The sequence below is a fragment of the Euprymna scolopes genome, chromosome 39 (assembly GCF_053919585.1).
Source record: "Euprymna scolopes isolate OS-2025 chromosome 39, ASM5391958v1, whole genome shotgun sequence".
In the NCBI taxonomy this organism is placed as follows: Eukaryota; Metazoa; Mollusca; class Cephalopoda; order Sepiida; family Sepiolidae; genus Euprymna; species Euprymna scolopes.
This window is the reverse complement of record NC_136520.1, coordinates 416,129-439,902: the sequence shown is the minus strand read 5'-3', so window position 1 is coordinate 439,902 and position 23,774 is coordinate 416,129. Positions and strand designations below refer to the sequence as shown.

The 23,774-nt window shown below is 34.8% G+C and overlaps 1 protein-coding gene across 1 annotated transcript in view; it reads right to left on the bottom strand.

Annotated features, from left to right (window-relative positions):
• Positions 1-4,639: 4,639 nt before the first annotated feature.
• LOC145263591 (autophagy-related protein 9A-like) overlaps positions 4,640-23,774 on the bottom strand; it is a 154,262-nt gene continuing 135,127 nt past the window's right edge. The window contains 3 exon segments of the mRNA XM_080120435.1: positions 4,640-4,855; positions 4,858-5,421; positions 23,210-23,295. Of these exon segments, the coding sequence (XP_079976561.1) occupies positions 4,748-4,855; positions 4,858-5,421; positions 23,210-23,295 (758 nt within the window). The 3' untranslated portion in view covers positions 4,640-4,747.

The window sequence follows — 23,774 nt, the reverse complement described above, 5'->3', positions numbered from 1 at the left end:
CTCTTTAGTCAAAACAGTATATACAAAAGCAAAGTTTGTAATGGATTACATATATATGGATTACAAAGTTTGTAATGGATTATATATATATATATATATATATATATATATATAACACAGTATACCCAGTATACCGAACCCAGCATGAGCGACTGAAACGCGATATCCGAAAAGGAAAGGTGCAAGAAGCAGTGGATGGGCTGGCGCCAAATTGGTCTGGAGTGTGAGGTGTGTGGGAGATTATGTCTGAGTAGAGCAGGGCTGATGAGCCACCAGACTACTCATCAGCACAGTGAGTCACAAAACAGTCTTGTGTTGCCAGATCTAACCTGTGTCAACTGCGGATGGACGTGCAAAACAGCAGGTGGTCTAAAGCGGCATTTGAATATACATAGAAGTGGCCATCAAGAACGTGCTGCTAGTGGCGCACATGTCTGCACAATGTGTGCGAAAGAATGCCAGAGTTTGGCAGGGCTTAAAAGTCACCTTCGTGCGGCCCATCTCTGATTTGTTTTCATGTTTGTGTATATATATTTTTTATATGTGCTATATCAAGTAATGGCAATGTTCGAAAACGAATTTGCTGCCATCATATATATATATATATATATATATGTGTGTGTGTATGTAAATGATATGTCACAGATTAGAAATCAACTGAATTGTCCTATTAGATATTACATTGAGGTGATAATTTCAGGACGATCCTAGCCAAAAAAAGTAAAGCTCAATATATAAAAATAGAGCAATATATAAGTTTAATGATTAAAGTTAAATTCTGTAGATTAAAATATATACAAATATATTTAAGTTAAGAATTTCTTGTTTGAAACAAGGAATATATAGAGAAGAATTATATTTCCTTAATCCATGGATTTTCAATAATGGCTTATATCATCAGAGGACATGAAATGTAATTAGCAAAACATTCAGCTATGAATAAAACAAATATTTTGCTTTTTAGCACATATATTGAAAATGTTATTTAAAAATTATTTAAATGGTGCTTAAAAGTCATAGAAAAAGGATATCATACAACCTGTATATACCACGCCAAATCGTAGAAATTTCCAGATTGGTATCTGGGGATGCATTAATTTACTGGGAGAGATGCACCTCCACCCCCATCTTCATTAAGACATGCATCTAGGAGAAGGAAACAGATTTAAAAACCTGCATTATATTATATACTGTCCTGTGGCAATCATCTGCACCAACAGAGATTAGCAGTAATACCCAAAAGTGTGGTTGGTTCTACACAAAGCCTTCACCACTATAAACAAATCATTTGTGCGGATTTCCGAGCAACTTAGTTGTTGTGACAGAACCTCATACGTTGAAATAGATGGGAGAGTCCATTATAATGTATAATGTTTTTATAATTAAAAACAAAAAATAAAATAAGCATATTTTATCAACACACACAGCCTAACATAAAAATTTAATAGGTTTAACATTAAACGCTGTCGCCATTACGGATTCACAGCACCATTGACTTCCAGTAAGAACTTAAATAATTACAGATATCTCATTCGCTAAAATTAAACCAAAAATAAAAACAAAAATATATAAAAAAGATTTCTTTTCTCTCCATTCTACAATTTTCATAATGATAGATTTATTTTAGTCATTCCCCACATTTTTTTTTTCATTCCAATAATTTTATTTTAGTTGTCCCCCCCCCCCGCCGTTTAAATTCGCTTCCCTATGAAAAAAAAAAAAAAAAACAACAACAAAAACCTAGATTGGGCTTTGAAAAATGAAGGCGAAACCTGGTCGGCCGACTCTACCCCCTTATTTGTCTAACTTTTTTTTATTCTCAACCTCCATCCTTCTTTTTATCATGGATGCAAAAAAAAAAAAAACTCAGTCTTCCCTTTTTAATAGCTATACAAAAAGATCTTATATATCTTATATATCATATATATATATCATATATATATATCTTATATATCATATATATCATATATATATATCTTATATATCATATATATATCTTTCTTATATATCATATATATCATATATATATATCTTATATATCATATATATCTTATATATCATATATATATATATATCTTATATATCATATATATCATATATATATATATCTTATATATCATAGATATCAAATATATATCATATATATCATATATATATCATATATATCATATATATATATATCTTATATATCATATATATATCTTATATATCATATATATATATCTTATATATATATCATATATATATATCTTATATATCATATATATCATATATATATCTTATATATCATATATATATCTTATATATATATATATCTTATATATCATATATATATAATATATTTTATATATCATATATATATATATTTTATATATCATATATATATATATATATAATATATTTTATATATCATATATATATATAATACATTTTATATATCATATATATATATATTTTATATATCATATATATATGTATTTTATATATATATATATATATATATATATATAATATATTTTATTATATCATATCATATATCATATATATCATATCTATATATATTTATATATCATATATATATATTTATATATCATATCTATATATATTTACATATCATATCTATATATATTTATATATGTATATATGTTTATATATCATATGTATATGTTTATATATATCATATATATATTCATATATTTATATATCATATATATATATTTATATATCATATATATATATTTATATATCATATATATATATATATTTATATATAATATATATATATTTATATTTCATATATATATATATTTATATTTCATATATATATATATTTATATATAATATATATATATATTTATATATCATATATATATATATTTATATTTCATATATATATATTTATATATAATATATATATATTTATATATCATATATATATATATTTATATATCATATATATATATATTTATATATCATATATATATATATTTATATATCATATATATATATATATTTATATATCATATATATATATATTTATATAACATATATATATATATTTATATATCATATATAATATATATATTTATATAACATATATATATATTTATATATCATATATATATTTATATATCATAATATATATATTTATATATCATATATATATTTATATATCATATATATATATTTATATATCATATATATATATATATATTTATATATATATATATATATATATATATATATATATATATATTTATATATAATATATATATACTTATATATAATATATATATATATATATATAATATATATATATTTATATATAATATATAATATATATTTATATATAATATATATATTTATATATAATATATATATATATTTATATATATATATATATATATAATATAATATATATATCATATTTATATATCAATATAATATATATCATATATTTTATATATCATATATATCATATATTTTATATATCATATATATATATATCACATATATATATATATATATATATATAAGATTACATGACATAGATGAATTAATAACTAAAAAACGAAAATGTCTATAGTAATAACGATGACAATAAATAAAGTAACCTATGCATAAAACCTTTCCTGCTTTACAGCTGTTCCATCCCGAACATCCGTTTCTGCCTTAAGATATTTCAATGTTTTTCTTCTTTTAAGGACATTCTTTGGCCCCTTTTCTTTAAAAAAAAAAAATAAAATGATATTCTCGAAATATTAAAACCTCCACCGTCCCGGTTATAACAAGTTCACGTTTACTGAATTGTATTGTGATTATCTTGAAAAATAAATAAAAATATACGAAGTTAAATAAAATAAACAAATAAGACTTTCTTTCATTTGTTCATTTTTGTTTATACGCCACGCTAATACAACAGTTGGTTCCAGGCCTTCATATACTCTTTCATATCTATTTACCAGCAATGCTTCAAGCAAACTACCTTTCTCCAGTAAAATTAAAAACCTTACTTTTACACGGTCATGGCAGATAGGACAAGAATAATCTACCCTTGTGTATTAAATAAATAGTTCAGTTTGAAATTCTGTATAGATTTACATCAGATGAAACATTGTGAAAAAAAAAAAAAAAACAGGATGAGAAAATATTCATTTCTTTTTATGTTTTTGTGATGTTTTATGATGTTTACTTTGCGGACTGCTATCCTCATCTTCATAGTTGTTGTTTCCTGACGTTTCGGCCAACGGATTCCTCTGGCCTTTGTCAAGTGGTTTATTATTTTATTATTGGAATCGTTTGAGATGAGTAATTTGTATATTTATTTATTTGCTCGCAGACTGTTATCCCCATCTTCATAGTTGTTGTTTCATGATGTTTCGACCAACTATTTCTCTGGCCTTTGTCAGGTGGTTAACCACAATGCGATAGAAATGCTGAGTTTCTTACCTGTATCCTCAGAAATTACCGCCTTTCATAGTTGTTGTCGTCTGAAGATAGCAGTCTCAATCCTACCCAAAGCTTGACAGAGTCTTAGGTGGCCAAAACATGGTGAGACGACAACAACTATGGAAGGCAGTAATTACTGAAGATGCAGTTAATAGACTCATCATTCCTATCACATTGCGGTTAACCACCTGGCGAAGGCCAGAGGAATAGTTGGCCGAAACGTTATGAAACAACAAATATAAAGATGAGGATAACAGTCCGCAAATAAATAAATAAATAAATATCTAAATTACTCATCTCAAAAGATTCCAATATTAAAATAATGTTTTGTGATGTTTGTGATGTTTTGGGATGACAGCAATGTTTTTTTTATAATTGTCTGTCTGTCGACTGACTTTCTGTCGACGATTCTCCTTGGAGTTTCTCTTGAATGCTCGGCATGAAAATCTGTAATTCATCCGGTGACGATCTCCATGTCTGTATCGGTCGGTTATCATCCCGACCCATATCAAGTCCTTGCAGGCTGTGCCGATGCTTAAAGTCATGCAAGTACAGCGCACTGACGCTCATGTCATTCGCCCCAAGAGTCGAGTCCTTATCTCCAATTAAAATCGGCAACATATTAGGCGCATCTGAATTCATGCCCGTGCTACAATAACTGGAAACACCGGTAATGTTGCTGGCCCACAGGCCAATAGGACCTTCACAACTGGCAACGGCCCCTTTCATATGAGCATGTAGGGCAGGATTTGGCAGTGAAGGAAATGGCGATCCAGGTAGGAATGCAGAGTGGGGCCCAGGAGAAAATCCAGATTGGGGCCCGGTAGAAAATCCAGATTGAGGCCCGGTAGAAAATCCGGACTGCTGTGGTCCAGAGGAGTAACCAGCCTGATTAACAGGAGGAGAAAATCCTGGTTGTTGAGATGGTGTTGTGCTGTTGTAAGGTGGGTTAATTGAGCTTTGGCCAAAAAACTGAAACATTAAACAAAAACATGGTTGATTTTATTAAATGATGATTTGTATGGTTCAATGTTAAGAAATTTGGATACTTGTACAGTTTAATCAAGACATTAAAAAAATGAAAATATCGAATAAAAAGGTTATATTGTATATATCCGTCTTGGACTGAAGATCTCTGAAAAAAAAAAATTCACATAATTTGATCGAGTAGTTTTCTTTTTAACAGTGGAAAGACACGTTTTTATGAGAGCGCTTTGAAGTCAGCCATCTTTGAATTTTTTTGAACACACCACGGGAAGATAACTCAGTTTAAAGCGCTTAACAAAAAAAAAAAAAAAAAAAAAACTACTTGATGAAATTAAGTGAAAATGTTTTTGGAGAACTTCATTCCATAATGGATATGTACAATATAAACTTTTTTCTATATTTTCATCTTTTAATGTCTTGATTAAACTTATACAAGTATCGAAGTTTTATAAGTAGGACCATTTTATTAATTTGGAAAAAAAAGGCAAAAAAGTTTTAAAATAAAATACATATAAAATACCTTTACAATACAATATTACGAAAATAAAAAAATATTTGTTTAAAATTAATATTTCGGCAATAGACACCATCTTCAGAATTTTATAGATTTTTTTCTTTTTTCCTTACAATGATGGTAAATAGAAGAAAAAAATGTTATTTTGGTCTTTTCGCTATTTAGCAGAAAAATGAAAATCGACTGTTATGCTCATCTTCAGCTATGATGACAAAACAAAAACTACGAACAGTCCACAAAAAGAATGAATGCACAAATTATGAAATGTCATCTCAAAAAAAACATTTGTTGTATAAAATAATTATATTTTACTTAGTAGTTTAGAATGGTTACTTTGATTAAATTGTTTTAATATTACTATTAATAATCATACTATTATTATTATTATTATTATGCTCCATTGGCCTTGGAGATAATGCGTATACACGGGGTTAAAACACAAATAATCCCGGTTGTAGTTGGTACACTAGGAGTAGTATTAAGTCGTCTGGAAGGACAATTGAAAAAACCCCGATGTTTTAGGCGGCCTTCAGACCTCTGCAATTGTAGGTATCGCCAACATCTTTAGGAAAACCCTTGATCTTTGAAGCTCCTGGTTTGAAGCCGAGATTGAGGGAAATCCTCTGGAAATGAATCCCATCCCTTTCCAGAGAGACGTTGATAAACAAAATTAGAATCATTGCCATTATTATTATTTATATTATTTTTATTATTATTTTATTATTATCATTATTATTTTATTATTATTTCATTATTATTATAACTATTCTTATTATCATTATTATCATTATTATTATCCTTATTATTATTGTTATGGAGAGGCAAAGTGTGAATGAACTCAAAATCCGGGCCAACAAAAATGGAACCCGGGAATTGGATGACCTGGTCCTATGACACAAGTCGTTTTATGGATCAGGCCGTTGTATGGAGCAAGGTTCGAATGAACTTAAATCCTGGCTGACAAAAATGAAACCGAGAATGGGATGACTTGAAGATGACGTAATTCGGTCGCAAGTAAGACCAGAAGCAAACGTTGGGCTTGTCAAAATATGGGTCAATGACGTCAATTGGTTTAGGGGTTACCAGGTTGAAAGTCCATAAAAGTGAGATGGTGAACAAAAACAAGGCAGAGACGCGGAGATGGGGAACGAGAGATAGATGACGAGGAACTGCCTGTCACATTCGTAACCTACACCTCTCCCACCACCACCTGCACCGCCGTATTGTGTATATATGAATGTTTGTTAAATAAACCAAGTTTGTTTATAACAAGGTGTCTCGTTATTCATTGATAAATAAACAGCGGTCATTTCAATCTAGACGATTTACAACAAACATATGTATAAATGTCAAACACACTATCTCTCAGTCTATCTATCAAGATATTCAAAAATCTCTTGTAGTTGAATTACAGGTGGTGCTCATGTAGTAGAATGTACCCTGTCTCTAGATGAAACACTAAGACTCTTCCTAAGACAAACAATAACAACAATACAGAATATACGTTATCTTCATACCACCCAGTATATAACATTATTACTACTTTTATTATTATTATTATTATTATTATTATTATTATTACTATTTTTTTTATTATTATCATTATTATTTTTTTATTATTATTACTATTATTATTTTTATTATTACTATATATATATATATATATACAATTTGGTGCTAGTGAACCAGAGCACTTATACAAGAGTGTGAAAAAAAAAATATATATATAGACAACGAAAAAAGGGTCCTTTAAAAAAAAAAAAAAAAAAACTTATTACCACGGACAGATTATTGAAAAAAAACCTCCCAAAATCAAAACTGTCAAATTAAAAAAAAGGGGGAAGAAAAAAAAAAACATGAACAAAAGACAAACGAGATAAGTCGAATCCGATTCTTTCTTTGCTTGTTTCTGCTCTAAGGTTATATATATACATATATATATTTAAAACACTTCAAGCTTTCGGCAAAAAGAAAGAAAAAGAAAAGAAAAGAAAGAAATTTGTGATTGTTTGACAAAATTAATCAAACAGAAAAAAATTTTTTTTTTTTTTTTTTGTCTTTTAAATTATACTTTTGTTTTCTCATCTGACATTGTTTTTGTTTGTCTTTTGGTTAAGTTGAAAAAAAAAAAGATGGAACAGCAAATCTGTTCAAATTTCGTACAGGGCTTAACCACGGAGCTTAGGAACGCGGTGGGGGCCATCTCAAAAACTTTACGAGGTGAGTCCCTTCTAAAGAATATAAGAACTTTAGAAAATAGAAGGGACGGTGGATATAGGGTGTGGTTACAAGAGATAGAAAAATATTTTAGAATAGTCGGTGCTGGGGATGAAGAAAACTGCCAGGCAGCACTATTGACTACTAGGGGCCCGGCTGGACTCTTCATTAACGGATTAATGGCAAATAATGAAGGGTTAACGTGGCTAGAATTAAAAAGGGCCTTAGAAGATTATTATGGGATGGTCGCAAATCCCAACAAGAACATAATAGAATTAGCTAATATAAGACAGGGTAGAGATGAAACTATTCAAGATTATATGTAGAGAATAATGAGACTAGCAGAAGGAGCATATAGTGCGATAGATGCAGGTAATGAATTAGTAAAAAAAACAAGTTCTAGGATTTTTTATAAAGGGCCTCAGAGATAAGGATGTGGAAATGGCCGTAATGAAGGATGAACCTACGGATTTCCATGCAGCTTATGAGAAAGCCTTAGCAGAAGTAAGATGGAAAATTCGGCTCAACACAAACCGTGAATACGATGATGAACCCATGGAGGTTTGTCATGCGAGACGACAGGTTAGAGTTGAAGCCGTAGGTTCAGCAAAATTCCCAAAACAAGATAGGTGGAAAAGATTAGAGAATAGAGAGCCTGTATATAAAACTAGAGAAAAGGAAAAAACTAGGCAGGGTATAAAGTGTTTCAATTGTGGTAAGGTGGGCCACATATGGAGAGATTGCAGACACCGAAGGCAGGGAAACGGAAGTGCACCGTTCATACCACGCCCGACAGACAGAACGAAGGCATACTGACGCATGTAATCGGTAACATGGGCGCTGCAAATTCCGTTTCTATTAGAATAGATAGAAATAGACTCAGGGCTTTAGTAGATACAGGCGCAGAGGTTTCTGTCATAAAAAGTAGCGTTTTTAAAACATACAGAGACCTGAGCTACATAGTAGATCAATTAATTTAAGGACAGCTAATGGGTCCCCATTAATTGTAGAAGGCATCGCCCAATTAAGGATAAGGATAGGAAGTCAATTCATCCATCACGATTTCATTGTGGCGAAAAACCTCAATAAAAATACGAAGCCGGGATTGGCTTAGGCAAAATGGGGAGAGGATGTACTTTGACTTAGGGTTGGTTGGTTGTTTTTGTTTTACGGCATATCAACCCTTTCCGGGTTATTTAATGCCAAATCCAAAGATTTTGAAGAAAAAATTTTTTTAATAGAATATATTTGTTGTTTTCATGTTGGTTTCTATTTAACCCATAGTTGAGACCCTAACAGGTACTACCACTCCGGGTCAGAGTGGACCTGGAAGCAATGGTAATTAAAGAGTGGCTCCACACTCCTCAAAGCCCACAAGCTGGGGCCTCACCACTGGATATAGTTTAAGGTCATATCCAGGAACCCCATTGAGGGACTTTTACCCTCTGCAAGGGGGCAGTCGGCGTATTCTAATGCCCCACCGACAGGGCCTTGACTTAGGGGCGATAAAAATAGGAAATGAATATATAGCGTTAGAAGAAGATGCTCATATCTCAGCTATAGTAAGACTGGGGAAAAAAATAACATTAAAACCCCAGCACCTGCACGTGCGGGTATTAAAAACAGTCAAGGGCTAGAGTATGAGGTAGAGCAAATAGATAGAGGATTTCTTAATGATCTTAGTGGTATTTCAGTAGCAAATACCGTAGTAAAAATTAAAGGATCAAAAAGTTTTCCGCTTTTAATAATGAACACCACCAATCAGACGGTTACCTTAAGAAGTGGGTGTAAAATAGCTAGGTGTAGAGCGGCTGGTAAAATAATGGAGATTACTATGCCAAAGAAACATAGTGATAAGATCTCTGAAGAAAACTTGAAAGGGATAAAAGTGCCCGAAGAATTCAAGTTAGAGATCAATAAGGTGCTAAAGCGGAATAAGGACTTGTTCGTAACGGGAGATAAGAACTTGGGCAGCACCGATACGGTAGAGATGCATATTGATACTGGAACGCATGAGCCCATACAGAAATGCCCGTACCGGACACTGCTTAAGCAAAGAAAAGAAGTAGAGTCTGCAATAGGGGAAATGATGCAGACTGGAGTAATCGAAAGATCAAACAGCCCGTGGAGTTTTACGATAGTTTTAGTAGAGAAGAAAGACGGAACTAAAAGGTTCTGTGTAGATTTTAGAGCATTAAATAAAATAACGAAGAAGTATGCCCGAGCGTTACCAGTTATTGATGATATTTTAGCCTCGCTTGGATCGGCAAAATACTTCTCAAAGTTAGATTTGAAGTCAGGGTACTGGCAGGTTAAATTAAATGAGAACAATAAGGAAAAAACTGCGTTCACCTGCCACAAGGGGTTGTTCCATTTTAATGTAATGCCGTTCGGATTTGCGAACGCCCCCGGGGTCTTCCAGGAATTTATGTACATAGTTTTACAAGGATAGGAAGAATTCGCTGTACCGTATTTGGATGACATTTTAATATTCTCCAATACAAAGGAAGACCATATAAAACACATAGATAAGGTCTTAGGTAGTTTGCGCAAGCACAATCTTAAATTAAAAGTAACGAAGTGTGAGTTTTTTAATAAAGAAATACAGTATCTGGGGTTCAAATTTAGTGAGAGGGGTATACAGCCAGACATGGATAAAGTCAAGTCTATAAAAATGATTTCGACTCCAACCACTGTAAAGCAAGCAAGAGCTTTCATTGGTATGACATCGTACTATCGGTGATTTATAAAAAAATTTTCCGATATTGCCGAGCCGTTAATCCGATTAACGAGGAAGCATGCACGATTTTATTGGGACGATGCATGTGAGTCTGCCTTTGATAGCCTAAAAACGAAGCTTGCAGATATGGTAACACTAGCTTATCCCGATCTGGATAAGGACTACCGACTGTATACAGATGCCTCTGATCATTCGATTGGGGCATGTCTGTCACAAATGGTCTATGACCCAAAAGAGGGTAAAGAGGTAGAAAAACCTATTTACTTCTTATCCCATAAGTTGAGTGATACTCAAACCAGATGATCAACAATAGAAAAAGAGGCATATGCGATACACTATGCCCTGAATAAATTAAATCATTATTTGCATAGTGCAATGTTCACCATCTATACAGACCATAGACCATTGGAATATTTATTAAACTCACCAATACAAAATAGGAAGATACAGACGTGGGCTTTAAGTATGGCTGGCTATAATTGCCCCATATGGTACCTGAAGGGGAAAGACAACGTCTGTGCGGATCTCTTGTCACGCGCTGTAGATTCGAGCCAGGACAATGATGATTCCCCAGTAGAAATAGACAGTAGGAATTATACGGTGAGTGCAATAAACTCAAATCATTTTGAGCCAAAAGATTTTGCATCACATAAGGATGCTGAAGACTCATCGATAGCACACGAGCGTCCTACATTATCGGGTTTAGATGTATGCAAGGAACAGGAAGTAGATAGGGAGATTGTAGATTTAAAGATACGAATGAAAAACGGTAAAGCGTCCAAGATGGAATGGAAAGTACATAATAATGGACAATATAGTATATTACTTGTCGCAACCCGACAACGAACCGATAATCAGGTTATATATTCCGTCGCATCTAAGAGAAAGGGTGTTAGTTCAATACCATGATGATAATGGTCACATGGGCGTGGAAAAATCGTTTCACGCTATTAAGCAAAAATATTTCTGGCCTGGTTTATTTAAACAAGTAAATGAATACATGGGTAAATGTATTCTGTGCCAAACCAGAAATTTGAGGAAACAGCAACCTCAAATGCAGAAGAGCGATTTGCCGCCTTTTCCTTTCGCTAAACTACGTTAGATGTTTCCAGGCCTTATCCAAAAACTCTATCAGGCAACCAATACATAGTGACTTTTATAGATATGTACAGTGGTTGGTCAGAGGTTTTTGCGGTCCCGAATAAGAAAGCAGAAACAGTGGTGCATCTGTTAATTGACGACATTTTTCCCAGATTCGGGCACCACTTCAGCTTTTAACGGATAATGGGCCTGAGAACATAAACAAAATAATGAAAAAGGCATTAGAGGACCTCAACGTGCATCATGTGACCACATCGTTCTATTACCCCCAGAGTAACAGCAAAGTTGAAAGGTTCCATAGAACAATGCATGACATCCTAGCGAAGAAAATAGGGGGCAATGAACAGTCGTGGGATATATACATGAATCAGATGTTAGCGGCTATCAGATTCCATGTAAGCGAAACGACAAAATTTTCACCCTATTATTTACTCTACAATAGAAATGTTGTTCTGCCGTTGGACAATATTCAAAGATCCCGTAGAGTATACTATGGAGATGAAAATCATGAAATTGCTCTACAGGAAATTCATTGAACCTTCACTTTAGTAAGGAGTAATGTAAAGAATGCTAGAAAAAAAATGATAGATAGATCTAAGAAGAAAACAAGAGCTGTCGAATTTAAGGTTGGTGATTTGGTGTATTATAAAAACCACCAAAAGCGAGGAAAAATAGACGTACGATGGAAACCGTACTATGTAGTGATAGAAAAGACTGGGCCGGTTTCATAGAGAATTAAGGATCAATTAACGGACTCTGTAACGAAGGCGCATGCAGAACATCTCAGGGCAACGTCTATCGAGGAGTGGGAGATTCCCACTACAGAGAGGCCGTTAAGAAAAGCTGCATTGTCTGTTCCAAAGGAATCTAGTGATTCAGACAGCAAATCAGCCACAGACAAAGCTGATTATGCAATGCAGAGGACTCGTCATCAACGGGAGGGGTCGGATGAGGAATTTGACATACTGTTGATGGAACGAAAAATCGTGACACGGAGCATGATGGCGGGACGTGAAACCAATATAGACAAAATCAGTTGTCCGTATATGTCGTATGCAGTGCACAGGAGTAGAAATAGGGACCAACGTATCGTAAATAGAGTTAGTATGAGGTTTGGTAGCGGGGAGGAAGAACAGGAGAGAGGGAATTGTTTAGGATGGGTTAGAAAAATACTCTGTATTTAGGTAAATTAAGCAAACTGTGAACACCGTCCTATTCAATAAAAGGAAAAATAAAAGATCCCTTATCTCCATGGTTCAAGCAACTGACATCTTAGGAAAAGATAGAGCTGCTTCTCATTTCAAAAAAGTAATTGGAATGTCAATTTGTAAAAATTGGGTTGAAAATACCACCCATGTTATTTGAAATGAAACAAAAACATACATTGAGAGAGACCCCGAGAAAAAGAAATGAAAATTGTGTGTGTGTGTGTGTGTGTGATAATGGATTCGTGTTAATAATGTTAAATTATGCCCACGAAAAAAAAATATATAGAAAAACAAATAACTAAACTGCATTAACGGTAGTGGACAAGAAAAAAAAAGTTAAAATGATTTATTGTGGAACAGAAAAAGACGTCGTTGAAAAAAGAACAATAATAATAATTAAATTAAAAAAAAAAAAAGAGAAATATGTATGAAATCTAGAATTAAAAAAAAAATTATTCTATGTATATAAAAAATGGGGGGGGACAGGGAAGGAGTGTTATGGAGAGGAAAGTGCGAATGAACTCAAAATCCGGGCCAACAAAAATGGAACCCGGGAATTGGATGACCTGGTCCTATGACACAAGTCGTTTTATGGGTCAGGCCGTTGTATGGAGCAAGGTTCGAATGAACTTAAATCCTGGCCGACAAAAATGAAACCGGGGAATGGGATGACCCGGAGATGACGTAAGGCCAGAAGCAAACGCCGGGCTGGTCAAAATATGGGTCAATGACGTCAATTGGTTTAGGGGTTACCAGGTCGAAAGTCCATAAAAGTGAGATGGTAAACAAAAACAACGCAGAGACGGAGAACGAGAGACAGACGACGAGGAACTGCCTGTCACGTTCGCAACCTACACCTCTCCCACCACCACCTCCACCGCCGTATTGTGTATATATGAATGTTTGTTAAATAAACCAAGTTTGTTTATAACAAAGTGTCTCGTTATTCATTGATAAATGAACAGCGGTCATTTCAATCTAGACGATTTACAACAAACATATATGTATAAATGTCAAACGCACTATCTCTCAGTCTATCTATCAAGATATTCAAAAATCTCTTATAATTGAATTACAGGTGGTGCTCATGTAGTAGAATGTACCCTGTCCCTAGATGAAACACTAAGACTCTTCCTAAGACGAACAATAACAATACAGAATATACGTTATCTCCATACCACCCAGTATATAACATTATTACTATTATTATTATTATTATTATTATCATTATTTTTTTTATTATTATCATTATTATTTTTTTATTATTATTACTATTATTATTTTTATTATTACTATTTTTATTATTACTATATATACATACAATTTGGTGCCAGTGAACCAGAGCACTTATACAAGAGTGTGAAAAAAAAAATATATATATAGACAACGAATACAGAATATATGTCATCTTCATACCACCCAGTATATAACATTATTACTACTTTTATTATTATTATTATTATTACTATTTTTATTATCATTTTTATTATTATTAGTAGTAGTAGTACTAGTAGTAGTAATACAAAAAATTTGGTTTCGAGTTCTGATAAGCAGATGGTGAAGCACTGCAACTGTAATGAGATCTTTAGACCCGAGACAACATCGGGTTGCCTTGCTGGTGATACTTTGTCAAGAAAAACAAATTCAGAAAAAAATAGCATCTGGTTTATTGAGAGAATGACGGGAATAATATTATCCCTAAGAAGAATTGAATTTTCATAATTGAGGATGACAAGAAGGATTCTTGCAAGATATAGAAACGATGTTGGGGTAAGGAAAAGAGATAAAGAATTTTATTGTTTAGATGACCAGCCAAGGGGTCAGTGACCGTTTTCTGGTCGACCTGATTATTTGAATAAACAAAAAGAGACACAGAAATAGAGAGAGAAAAAAAAAAAAAAGAAGACAAAACCTTAAATAGAGAGGGGGCATACAGAGATAAAAAAAAGTGTTTTTTTTTTGTTTTGTTTTTTTTACTAGCAAAATCAGACAGTTTGAGAAAGTTCATTGAAGAATTTAGAAGTAGAAAGACAAGATTCATGTCGCCGGGCTTGGACCAGCGGATTGACGAAATAGATTGGAAAAGTTAATTTCAACAATTATAATCCTGCACCCAGAAATCAGTCTGATTTTCCAAGTTTAAAGAGGCCTCGAGTTTATGTTCTTCCATGAGATATGCCCGTAACAACTTCTGAATAATTTTTGGTTACGAAAAAGCCTTTGTGATTCTTTGTTGTTTGCAGTTCTGAAATGAATTCTTCCCCAGATGTTCAAGCTGCAGCCGAGAAGAGCTACGCACCTGCCTGTGAAAGCGGTCCTCATCTCTGACAGCAGGCAACCAGCCGAAGGACCCTTGTGGTACGGTTACCAACGACCCATCATCAAAGCAGAACTGCCACATGGACTTACGATTATGCATGAGTTATGTGTTCAAATAGAAAAATGAGTTCCAGCAACCAGCGAGCGTTTGGCATAGATATTAGGATCCTAACCACTCGACGAAAATAAAGACAGATAAAAACTAGATGATCAAATCACGAGACAGTTATGAAGAAGTCTTCACGAGTTTAAAGACTTTTAATTCATAAGAAGTTTGACAGTTTAAAGGTTCTCAGAAGCTTTTGAAAAAGTTTTGATGAAGATTAAAGGCCGTTGGAGACTTGAAGAGTCCAGAGACAAAGATATTGAATTTATTTTAAAAGTTTTATAATTTTATTTTTATTTTTAAAAGTGTAACTCCGAAAGTCGTCGGGAGTGGGGATTACCTTTAAGGTGCAGCCCAACTCTGCTCCCGGCGATGGGCGATGCAGGCCATAGGATTGTATTATGGTCCCGTGAACCAGGATTGCGATAAATACAACCCAGAGGTCATAGGGTTATACAACACCTTTTTGACAACTTCTTCTGCTGCTGCGCTGGCTCTGACAGTACTGGCTTGCCTTTCCGCTAGACTTTGCCTGCAACGTCGAGAGGTGGACCCTAGTAACTGGGCAAGCCTAGGTCTGCTTATCACCTGCCTAGGCTTGCATTTTGAGTGACAATTCCAGCTTCAACTTTATAGCCATAGCAAATGCTGCAGAGCACAAAACTAGATGCAGAACGCCATTGTCTACTGAGACAGAAGGTTGCCATCGTCATTATTAATTGATTAACTCCTTTAGCAGATGTCGCCCTGATTCTACTTTTAATTTTCTCGTTCACATGTCCCTATTCCAAATTCGTAGCAGTGGGCCAACATCAGCAGACTTTTTCCTACCAAAACAATCATTAACAACGATTTTTTTTTTCAAGTTTAACCTATTTCAAAATGATATAAATTATTACACAATAAAAATAATTAAATTAAAACAAAAATCAATTTTGAATTATTTAATTAAATAAAAATTACATTTTTTACTTGATTACAAAATTAAAAAAAAATTTCCTACAATGCAAATTACCTAACAATTTAATAAACAAAAATATTGCAAAAATGATTTTAACTTGAAAATACTATATAAAAAAAGTAACTTTTAAAATTTCGTAGTCAAGTAAAAAATAAAATTTTTACTTGATCAAAATAAAAAAAATTAAATTTTTATTTAATCAAAATAAAAAAAATTAAATTTTTATTTAATCAAAATAAAAAAAAATTAAATTTTACTTGATTCAGAATAAGAAAAAAAAGTGAAGCATGCATGGTCTCCCATGAGTGCACAGTGAACGAGGCATAAAAAAAAATGTTCAGCACCCCCCCTCCCCCCGATTTAGCTCCAAAAGTCCCCAAGAGACGTCAAATCCAGGTGAAAATGAACAAACGGCGCAGTTTTAAGCCTTAACATATGTAAATTTGAGTTCTTCACCATCAAAACAGATACTAATTCTTTGATACTAACTCTATTAATCCTAACTATCAATGCGGGGGCATAGAAATACCTGGCCTTGAAACCAGGCGCGGTAAAACTGGCTCAGTGCTGATGGACTCGTAGATCTGATCAGGTCATCCATCTAGGAGAAGGAAAACTCCAATTTGTAAACCTGTGCCACTGACCTCATACGTCTTGGCACAAAACGGGGGAGGGAGGCCTCCACAGTCCTGGACAACAGCTATCACCTAGCTTCCATACTCCTTCTTTATCTATTAGCCAGGAGCAGAGGTGCGGCTGCAGGGGCTCATTAGAGACACCCAGTGCTTAGCCTTGTTTCCTGACTAGGGCAATGAATGCCGTCCCCCATATTTGCCCCATTCCCTTCCCCTACATCTTGGGAGTGCTAGTTTACCATACATGCTAACATGATTGGTCTGGGCCACTCCTGTCGGACAGGTTTGAGGGTACCGGTTTGACAGTTGCTGGTTGCTGTTTCCGACTGACAGTACAGGATCCCTAACTCTTTGGTAGCGCTTAGAGCAGCTGCTCTATCATCAGTTGTGTAATATCAGGATGTTTGTAGTGCCATGTCGCGCATGGAAAGGGACCCTGCACTCATCTCTGGTGGCCATTCCTGAGGCCACATTCCTGTGGACGAGGAGCCGGCTGATGGTCTACTCGTGTTGCATGATGGTGGCTATGCACATCCGTTTTGCCTAGTACCTCACCCTAGATCTGAAACTATGAAATAAAATGAAATGACAGCTCAATCCAAAAATATGTTCAAACCAGACACACACTCAAACAATTCGCCTCCTCCCTTGAGGCTTGCATTTACAAATATCCAAGGACTTAGAACTAACTTAGATGATGTAGAATCATTTCTCCTAGCAAACTCCCCGGATATATTAGCACTAAGTGAAACTAACTTGCACTCCTCCATCCCATCTAACATCTTTAACATGACTGGTTATCTTCCACTTTGTCGTAAGGACTCTGACAGGTACATGCACGGACTTGGAATCTATATTCGTAGCCCTCCCCATGTCTAGGGAATCTAAACTAGAATCAGGTGACCAACCCTTCATGTGCTTTAAACTAACCTTACAACATAGCGTTAGCTACATGTATTTTCTTTATCACTCTCCATCAACCTAAGACTATACTATAATCAATCATGTCTCTGACAGCATAGATGTAGCACTCCCTTGACACTAGTGCCCAAATACATGTATTGACTTAAATGCCCACCACAGAATTTGGCTTGGCTTCTCTAACTACACTGACACAGCTGGTAGTGTTATCCATAACTTTGCTATATCCCATTCCCTGACACAGACAGTAACATTCCCGACCCGTCTCCCAGATCGCCAGGACCAGCAAGCCTCACTTTTGAATCTATTTCTGACAACCGTCCTTGATGAGTGATTAACAAATGCTCATTACCCACTCGGGAATGTTGATCGCACTGTGATAATGATAGACATAACTCCCGACCCCACGTTGAAGAGTCGTTGCTCAAAACGACAATAAGGTTGACTGGGATGCCATTACAGATCACATCAAAGATGCACCATGGGGAAATATCTTTTCTCTTCCAGCAGAACAGTGCGCAAATGAGACTACTGAATGGTTTAAAGCAGCAATTGAAGCACATGTTCCTACACAGAAGTTCTACAGTAAACCCCATTCTCCCCAATGGTTTACTTCTACATGCGCAGCTGCCATTGCTCAGAGGCAACATGCATACCGTAGATTTATCCAGCATAAGTCCTGTACAATCAGACAAAAGTATATAGAAAGTAGCAACAGCTAAGAGTAAATATACTGAAACCACCAGGAAACGCATTGAAGTGCAAAAATTAGGAACTCGTGATTTCTGGAAAATCTACAATAGTGCAGTAAATAATGAGTAATCGACAATACCCCCACTATCAAACAATCATGAGGTTGTTTGAACAGCAACTGAGAAAGCTAACACGCTTGCCTGTCAGTTTGCCTCAAACTCTACCTTGGACCCAGCAAGCCATTCCCTCCCTGATTTTCCTGTGCGGACAGAAACCACGCTAGATGATCTGAAGATCACGCCCTCCTAAGTACATGATATTATAAAAAAACCTAGACACCTCAAAAACATGTGGACCTGACCTCATCCTGGCTGTGCTATTATAAAAATTCTCCGCTGAGGTCGCTCCTGTTCTCTCTAAACTCTTTAACAAATGCCTTAACAAATCTTGCTTTCTTGGCTGCTGGAAAACTGCTTCTGTGGTACCAGTTTACAAAAACTTTGGCAAAAGAAATGACCCATTAAATTATCGCCCAATTAGCCTCTTCCCTCTTTTCGACAAAATATTGGAGTCCTTAATTATTCAAGCTCTAGTCCCCCACCTTACAGCTGCTAAACTTCTGTCAGACCACCAATATGGATTTAGGCAAGCCCGTTCTACTGCAGATATTCTAACTGTAATCTGTGAATGTTTATACCAAGCACTGGATAAGGCAGGGGAGGGGAGGGCAGTAGCCCTTGATATCTAAGGCTTTTGACAGGGTACGGCACGATGGTCTTCTCATGAAAATAAAATACTATGGTATTACTGGATGAATGCTTAGCATAATTAGATCTGTCTTAAATGAGAGAAGAATTCAGGTTGTCCTCGATGGGCGTACGTACAAAATATTTTATATAAATCCGGGTGTACCTCAGGGATCGATTTTTGGACCTTTGTTATTTCTGATATTCATAAATGACTTACCTGATAAAATTGTCTCTGAGATGGGTATATTTGCCGACGACACCATGCTCTATAGCAAGCACGTGGGGAAAACTAATGAGCACATATCTAAGGTAATGGCAGAAACGCTAGAGGGAGACCTCCAGTCTGCAGTGGAATGGGGTGAAAATTGGATGGTAACGTTCAAAGTTGCCAAAACAAAGCTCGTTTCCTTTAATAATAATTACATGAAACCTTACCAACCACCAATAGCTATGGCTAGAGATACTTTACCTGAGAGCACTTCGTTCAAGCTTGTTGGCTTAACGTTCACAGGAAACATGAATTGGAATAGATACGTCAAGATTATTGCTAAGGCTGCTGCAAAGAAGGTGGGTTCTCTCTATCATGCTAGAAACTTACTTATGCCTGAAAGTATCCTGTACCTCTATAAAGTCACCATTTGCCCATGTATGGAGTACTGCTGTCACATCTGGGCTGGTGCATCTACTACTAGTCTCTCGCTCCTGGACAGGGTTCAAAAGAGAGTCACCAACCTAATAGGTCCCGAACTGTTATCTAAATTTCAGCCCCTGTTCCACCGATGAAATATAGCATCCCTCTGCCTGTTTTACAAGTATTTTAATGGTGGATGCTCTGACGAACTACAAGCCCTTGTGCCCCCTTGACGAAAATACCCTCAACAAACCCGACAAGCAGTGAAGTCCCACCCCTACACAGTTGAGATCCCTAGATGTAAGAAAGCCTTTTATTCTAATAGCTCCTTCCCCAGAACTGCAGGACTTTGGAATTCTCTTCCAGTTTCCTGCTTCCCAAACTGTACTGACATGCAGAAGTTCAAGTGTAATGTGAACAGACATCTTGCTGCTAAATTCCCTACATAGTACCTCTGCAACTTATGTCCCTGATAGTAGCCCCCAACATCAAAGTGGCAACATGCCTTATTTGGGGTGAAAATGTAATAAAAAAAATTTTTAAAGTCCATCATTTACCCCCCCCCCCATTTATCCTCAAAGGTCCACAAGGCCTTAACATATTTAAATTTGAGTTCAGCACCATGCAAAACTGCTAAATAGACATACACAGAAAATTTTGGATAAATATGGTAAAATAGTCCCAAAAATGGAGTGTTTTTATTAGCCCTAAAAGAGCCCTTGGGGCACACCCAAGAGTTATTGCGAAGTATAAGCAAACAAAATTATATAGAATCAGTTAGTTACAACTTTTCAAAAAGTTTTATAAAAATCCAAAAGGTATTTTTTTTTTTTAATAAGTACAAAGTGTCAATTTTAGCCATTTTAACCCGAAAGGCACCCCTAGGGGGGCAACTGGAGCATTCCTGAAAAATCCGTTCAGTTACTTTTTTTACTCATATCATGTTTAATGTTTGTGCAAAATTTAAAAAAATTCCAAGGTATAGTTATTGAGAAAAGTGTGGACGGACGAACGGACAAGGGTGAATTTACAGGTTCATCCTCCTTTTGTCGGGGGACGAAAAATGATTTTTGTTTTAATTAAATTATTTTTACTGTACAATTGATTACTAACTTTAAGAAAATATTTTTTTATAGTATTTTCAAGTTAAATTAATTTTTACGACAATTTTGTTTATTAAATTGTTAGATGAATAATTTATATCCGTTTGAAATCGGTTAAACTTTAAAAAAAAAAAAAAATAGTATTAATGACCATTTTGGTAGAAACAAAAAAGGTCCACAGATGTCAGCCTGCTGCTACAAATTCAGAATAGCGGAATGTGAGCGAGAAAAACGAAAGTAGAAACCAGGAAGACATCTGCTACATGAGAACCTTTATTTAGTAAAGATGAAAAGATTGCTAAATATTTTTTGGTTGAAAAAGATATAGGAAACTAACATAATGGTGTCCTGGGAATTAAACTGAAGAAACGCCTTTCCAATTTTGATCGAGGCCTCTTGAGTGAGTATGGATGGCCAGAAGTGTTATAAAGTACTGGTTGGATGTAAAGTGTTAATTTTTTGGGCACTTCTGCTCTACACAGAAGGCCCCATTTTTTTTTGGGGGGGGGGGGGTTATGCATGTCATATCCAAATACTTCCACACCACCAGGCTGAGGAAACTGCTTGACATGGGTTGGCAGGAAAAGATACTAGACACAGAAGTCCTCACTCGTGCTGGTCTCCCAAGCATCCCCACTATCCTAATGAAGGTTCAGCTTTGCTGGGAGGGTCATGTAGCCCTCATGCCAGACTACAGACTACCCCAGAAGCTTCTGTTTACTGAGCTCCAACATAGCAAGTGCTCCTATGGTAGCCAGAGAAAACGATTTAAAGACGTTCAACGTTGATCCACTATCATGGGAGCAGACAGCTTTAGATAGAGCCAAGTGACAGACCGCTATTAATGACGATTGCCTGCAACTATGAAAGTAACCAAAAAGTTGCTGCAAAGAAGCACAAAAAGTGCAGGAAGAATAATGTTTTGAAGCCCTCGACATCTGCTATGATTCCCTATTCTCACTGCAGTAGAACTTTTCAAGCAAAGATTGGGCTTATCAGCCATCTCTGCACTCACTGACGATGACTCCCCTCACCCCACCCTACAGGATAATCAGATGGTCCTCGTCGTTCCGACGGACAAAAAACACATCCAAATATGTGATAGAACTACTGCTTTATTACATGATTTTTTTTTTGATCTGATAGTTGTCGTTTACATATAGGTTTACTTTTGAAAAGTTTGTTGTTTTGGCAGGTGAAATTATCCTAAGGATAAATCGAATACACTGATATGGTCATGTGGAAAGTTCATACTCCTAAGCAGAAATATGGACGTCCTAATTCACAACATGCTTGGCTGGCCAAGGAAAATTTGAAAACAAGTAATTGAACAAGAATGGAATGTGCTCTGATGAACTCGTTGCACTTGTGCCCCCTCGACATACACATCCCCAACAAACCCGCTCAGCAATAAAATCACGCTCCTTCACTGTTGAGGTCCCTAAATTCCAGAAAGCTTTCTACTCTAATAGTTTCTTTTTGCCCCGAACAGCTAGATTTCGGAATTCCCTTCCTGCTACCTGCATCATAAGCCAGCATCTTGTTAATCTTTTTTAGACATGATCCCAAATAGTAGCCCCTTATGTCCAAGTGGCGATGTGCCTTGTAAGGAGCGAATGTGAGTAAAAAAAAAAAAAAAAACGAAAACGAAAGAAAAAAACGAAAAGAAAAAAAAACAAAAAAAAAACAAAAAAAATAAACAAAAAAAAATAAAAGAAAAAACACCATATGGAGTGGAATTTAGAGACATTTAACCCACTGAATGGTGAAAACTGGAGAGTGGGTTTGCATAATATTGAAAACGGTCTGACCCAGGGAAAATTGATGTTAAATGAATAAAAAAAAAAAAAAAGTTTTTTTTTTTTTTTTACTTACAGCGTTTTCCTTGTTGAAATAATTAAATGAAGACAATGGTGGATTGTCCAATGGCACCATGCTAAGGGAGGCGTAATCGCGCACAACTGAAATAGGAAAACAATTTGTTATACATGTTATTAAATATTTCTTATATTGATTATTTTATATACCATGCAACTATCATACTAAAATATCGAAATTCAAAATTTTTAATATTGAATTAATATAAGAAAAATAACACAGTACCTTTTCTAAATAAGTACCACAAATTAAAACAAGACAAGCATGCAAGAATGAAAAACTTACTTTCACCATAACTAATGTTTGAGGCAAGGTTATTGAGAAAAGTATGAACGGACAAATGATTTGGGGGCAATTTTATCCCTATGATGCCCCATAAAAGGGCAGCCAGAGTTATCCCAGAAAATAGGTTTTGGCAAAAAATTACTTTTACCATAACTAATGCATGTGCAAATTTTTTTAAAAAATTCAAGGCATGGTTATTAAGAGAAGTACAAACAAACGAACGGATGACCAATTTGGGGGCAATTTTAGCCCTATAATGAGGGGGGGGGGGGCAACC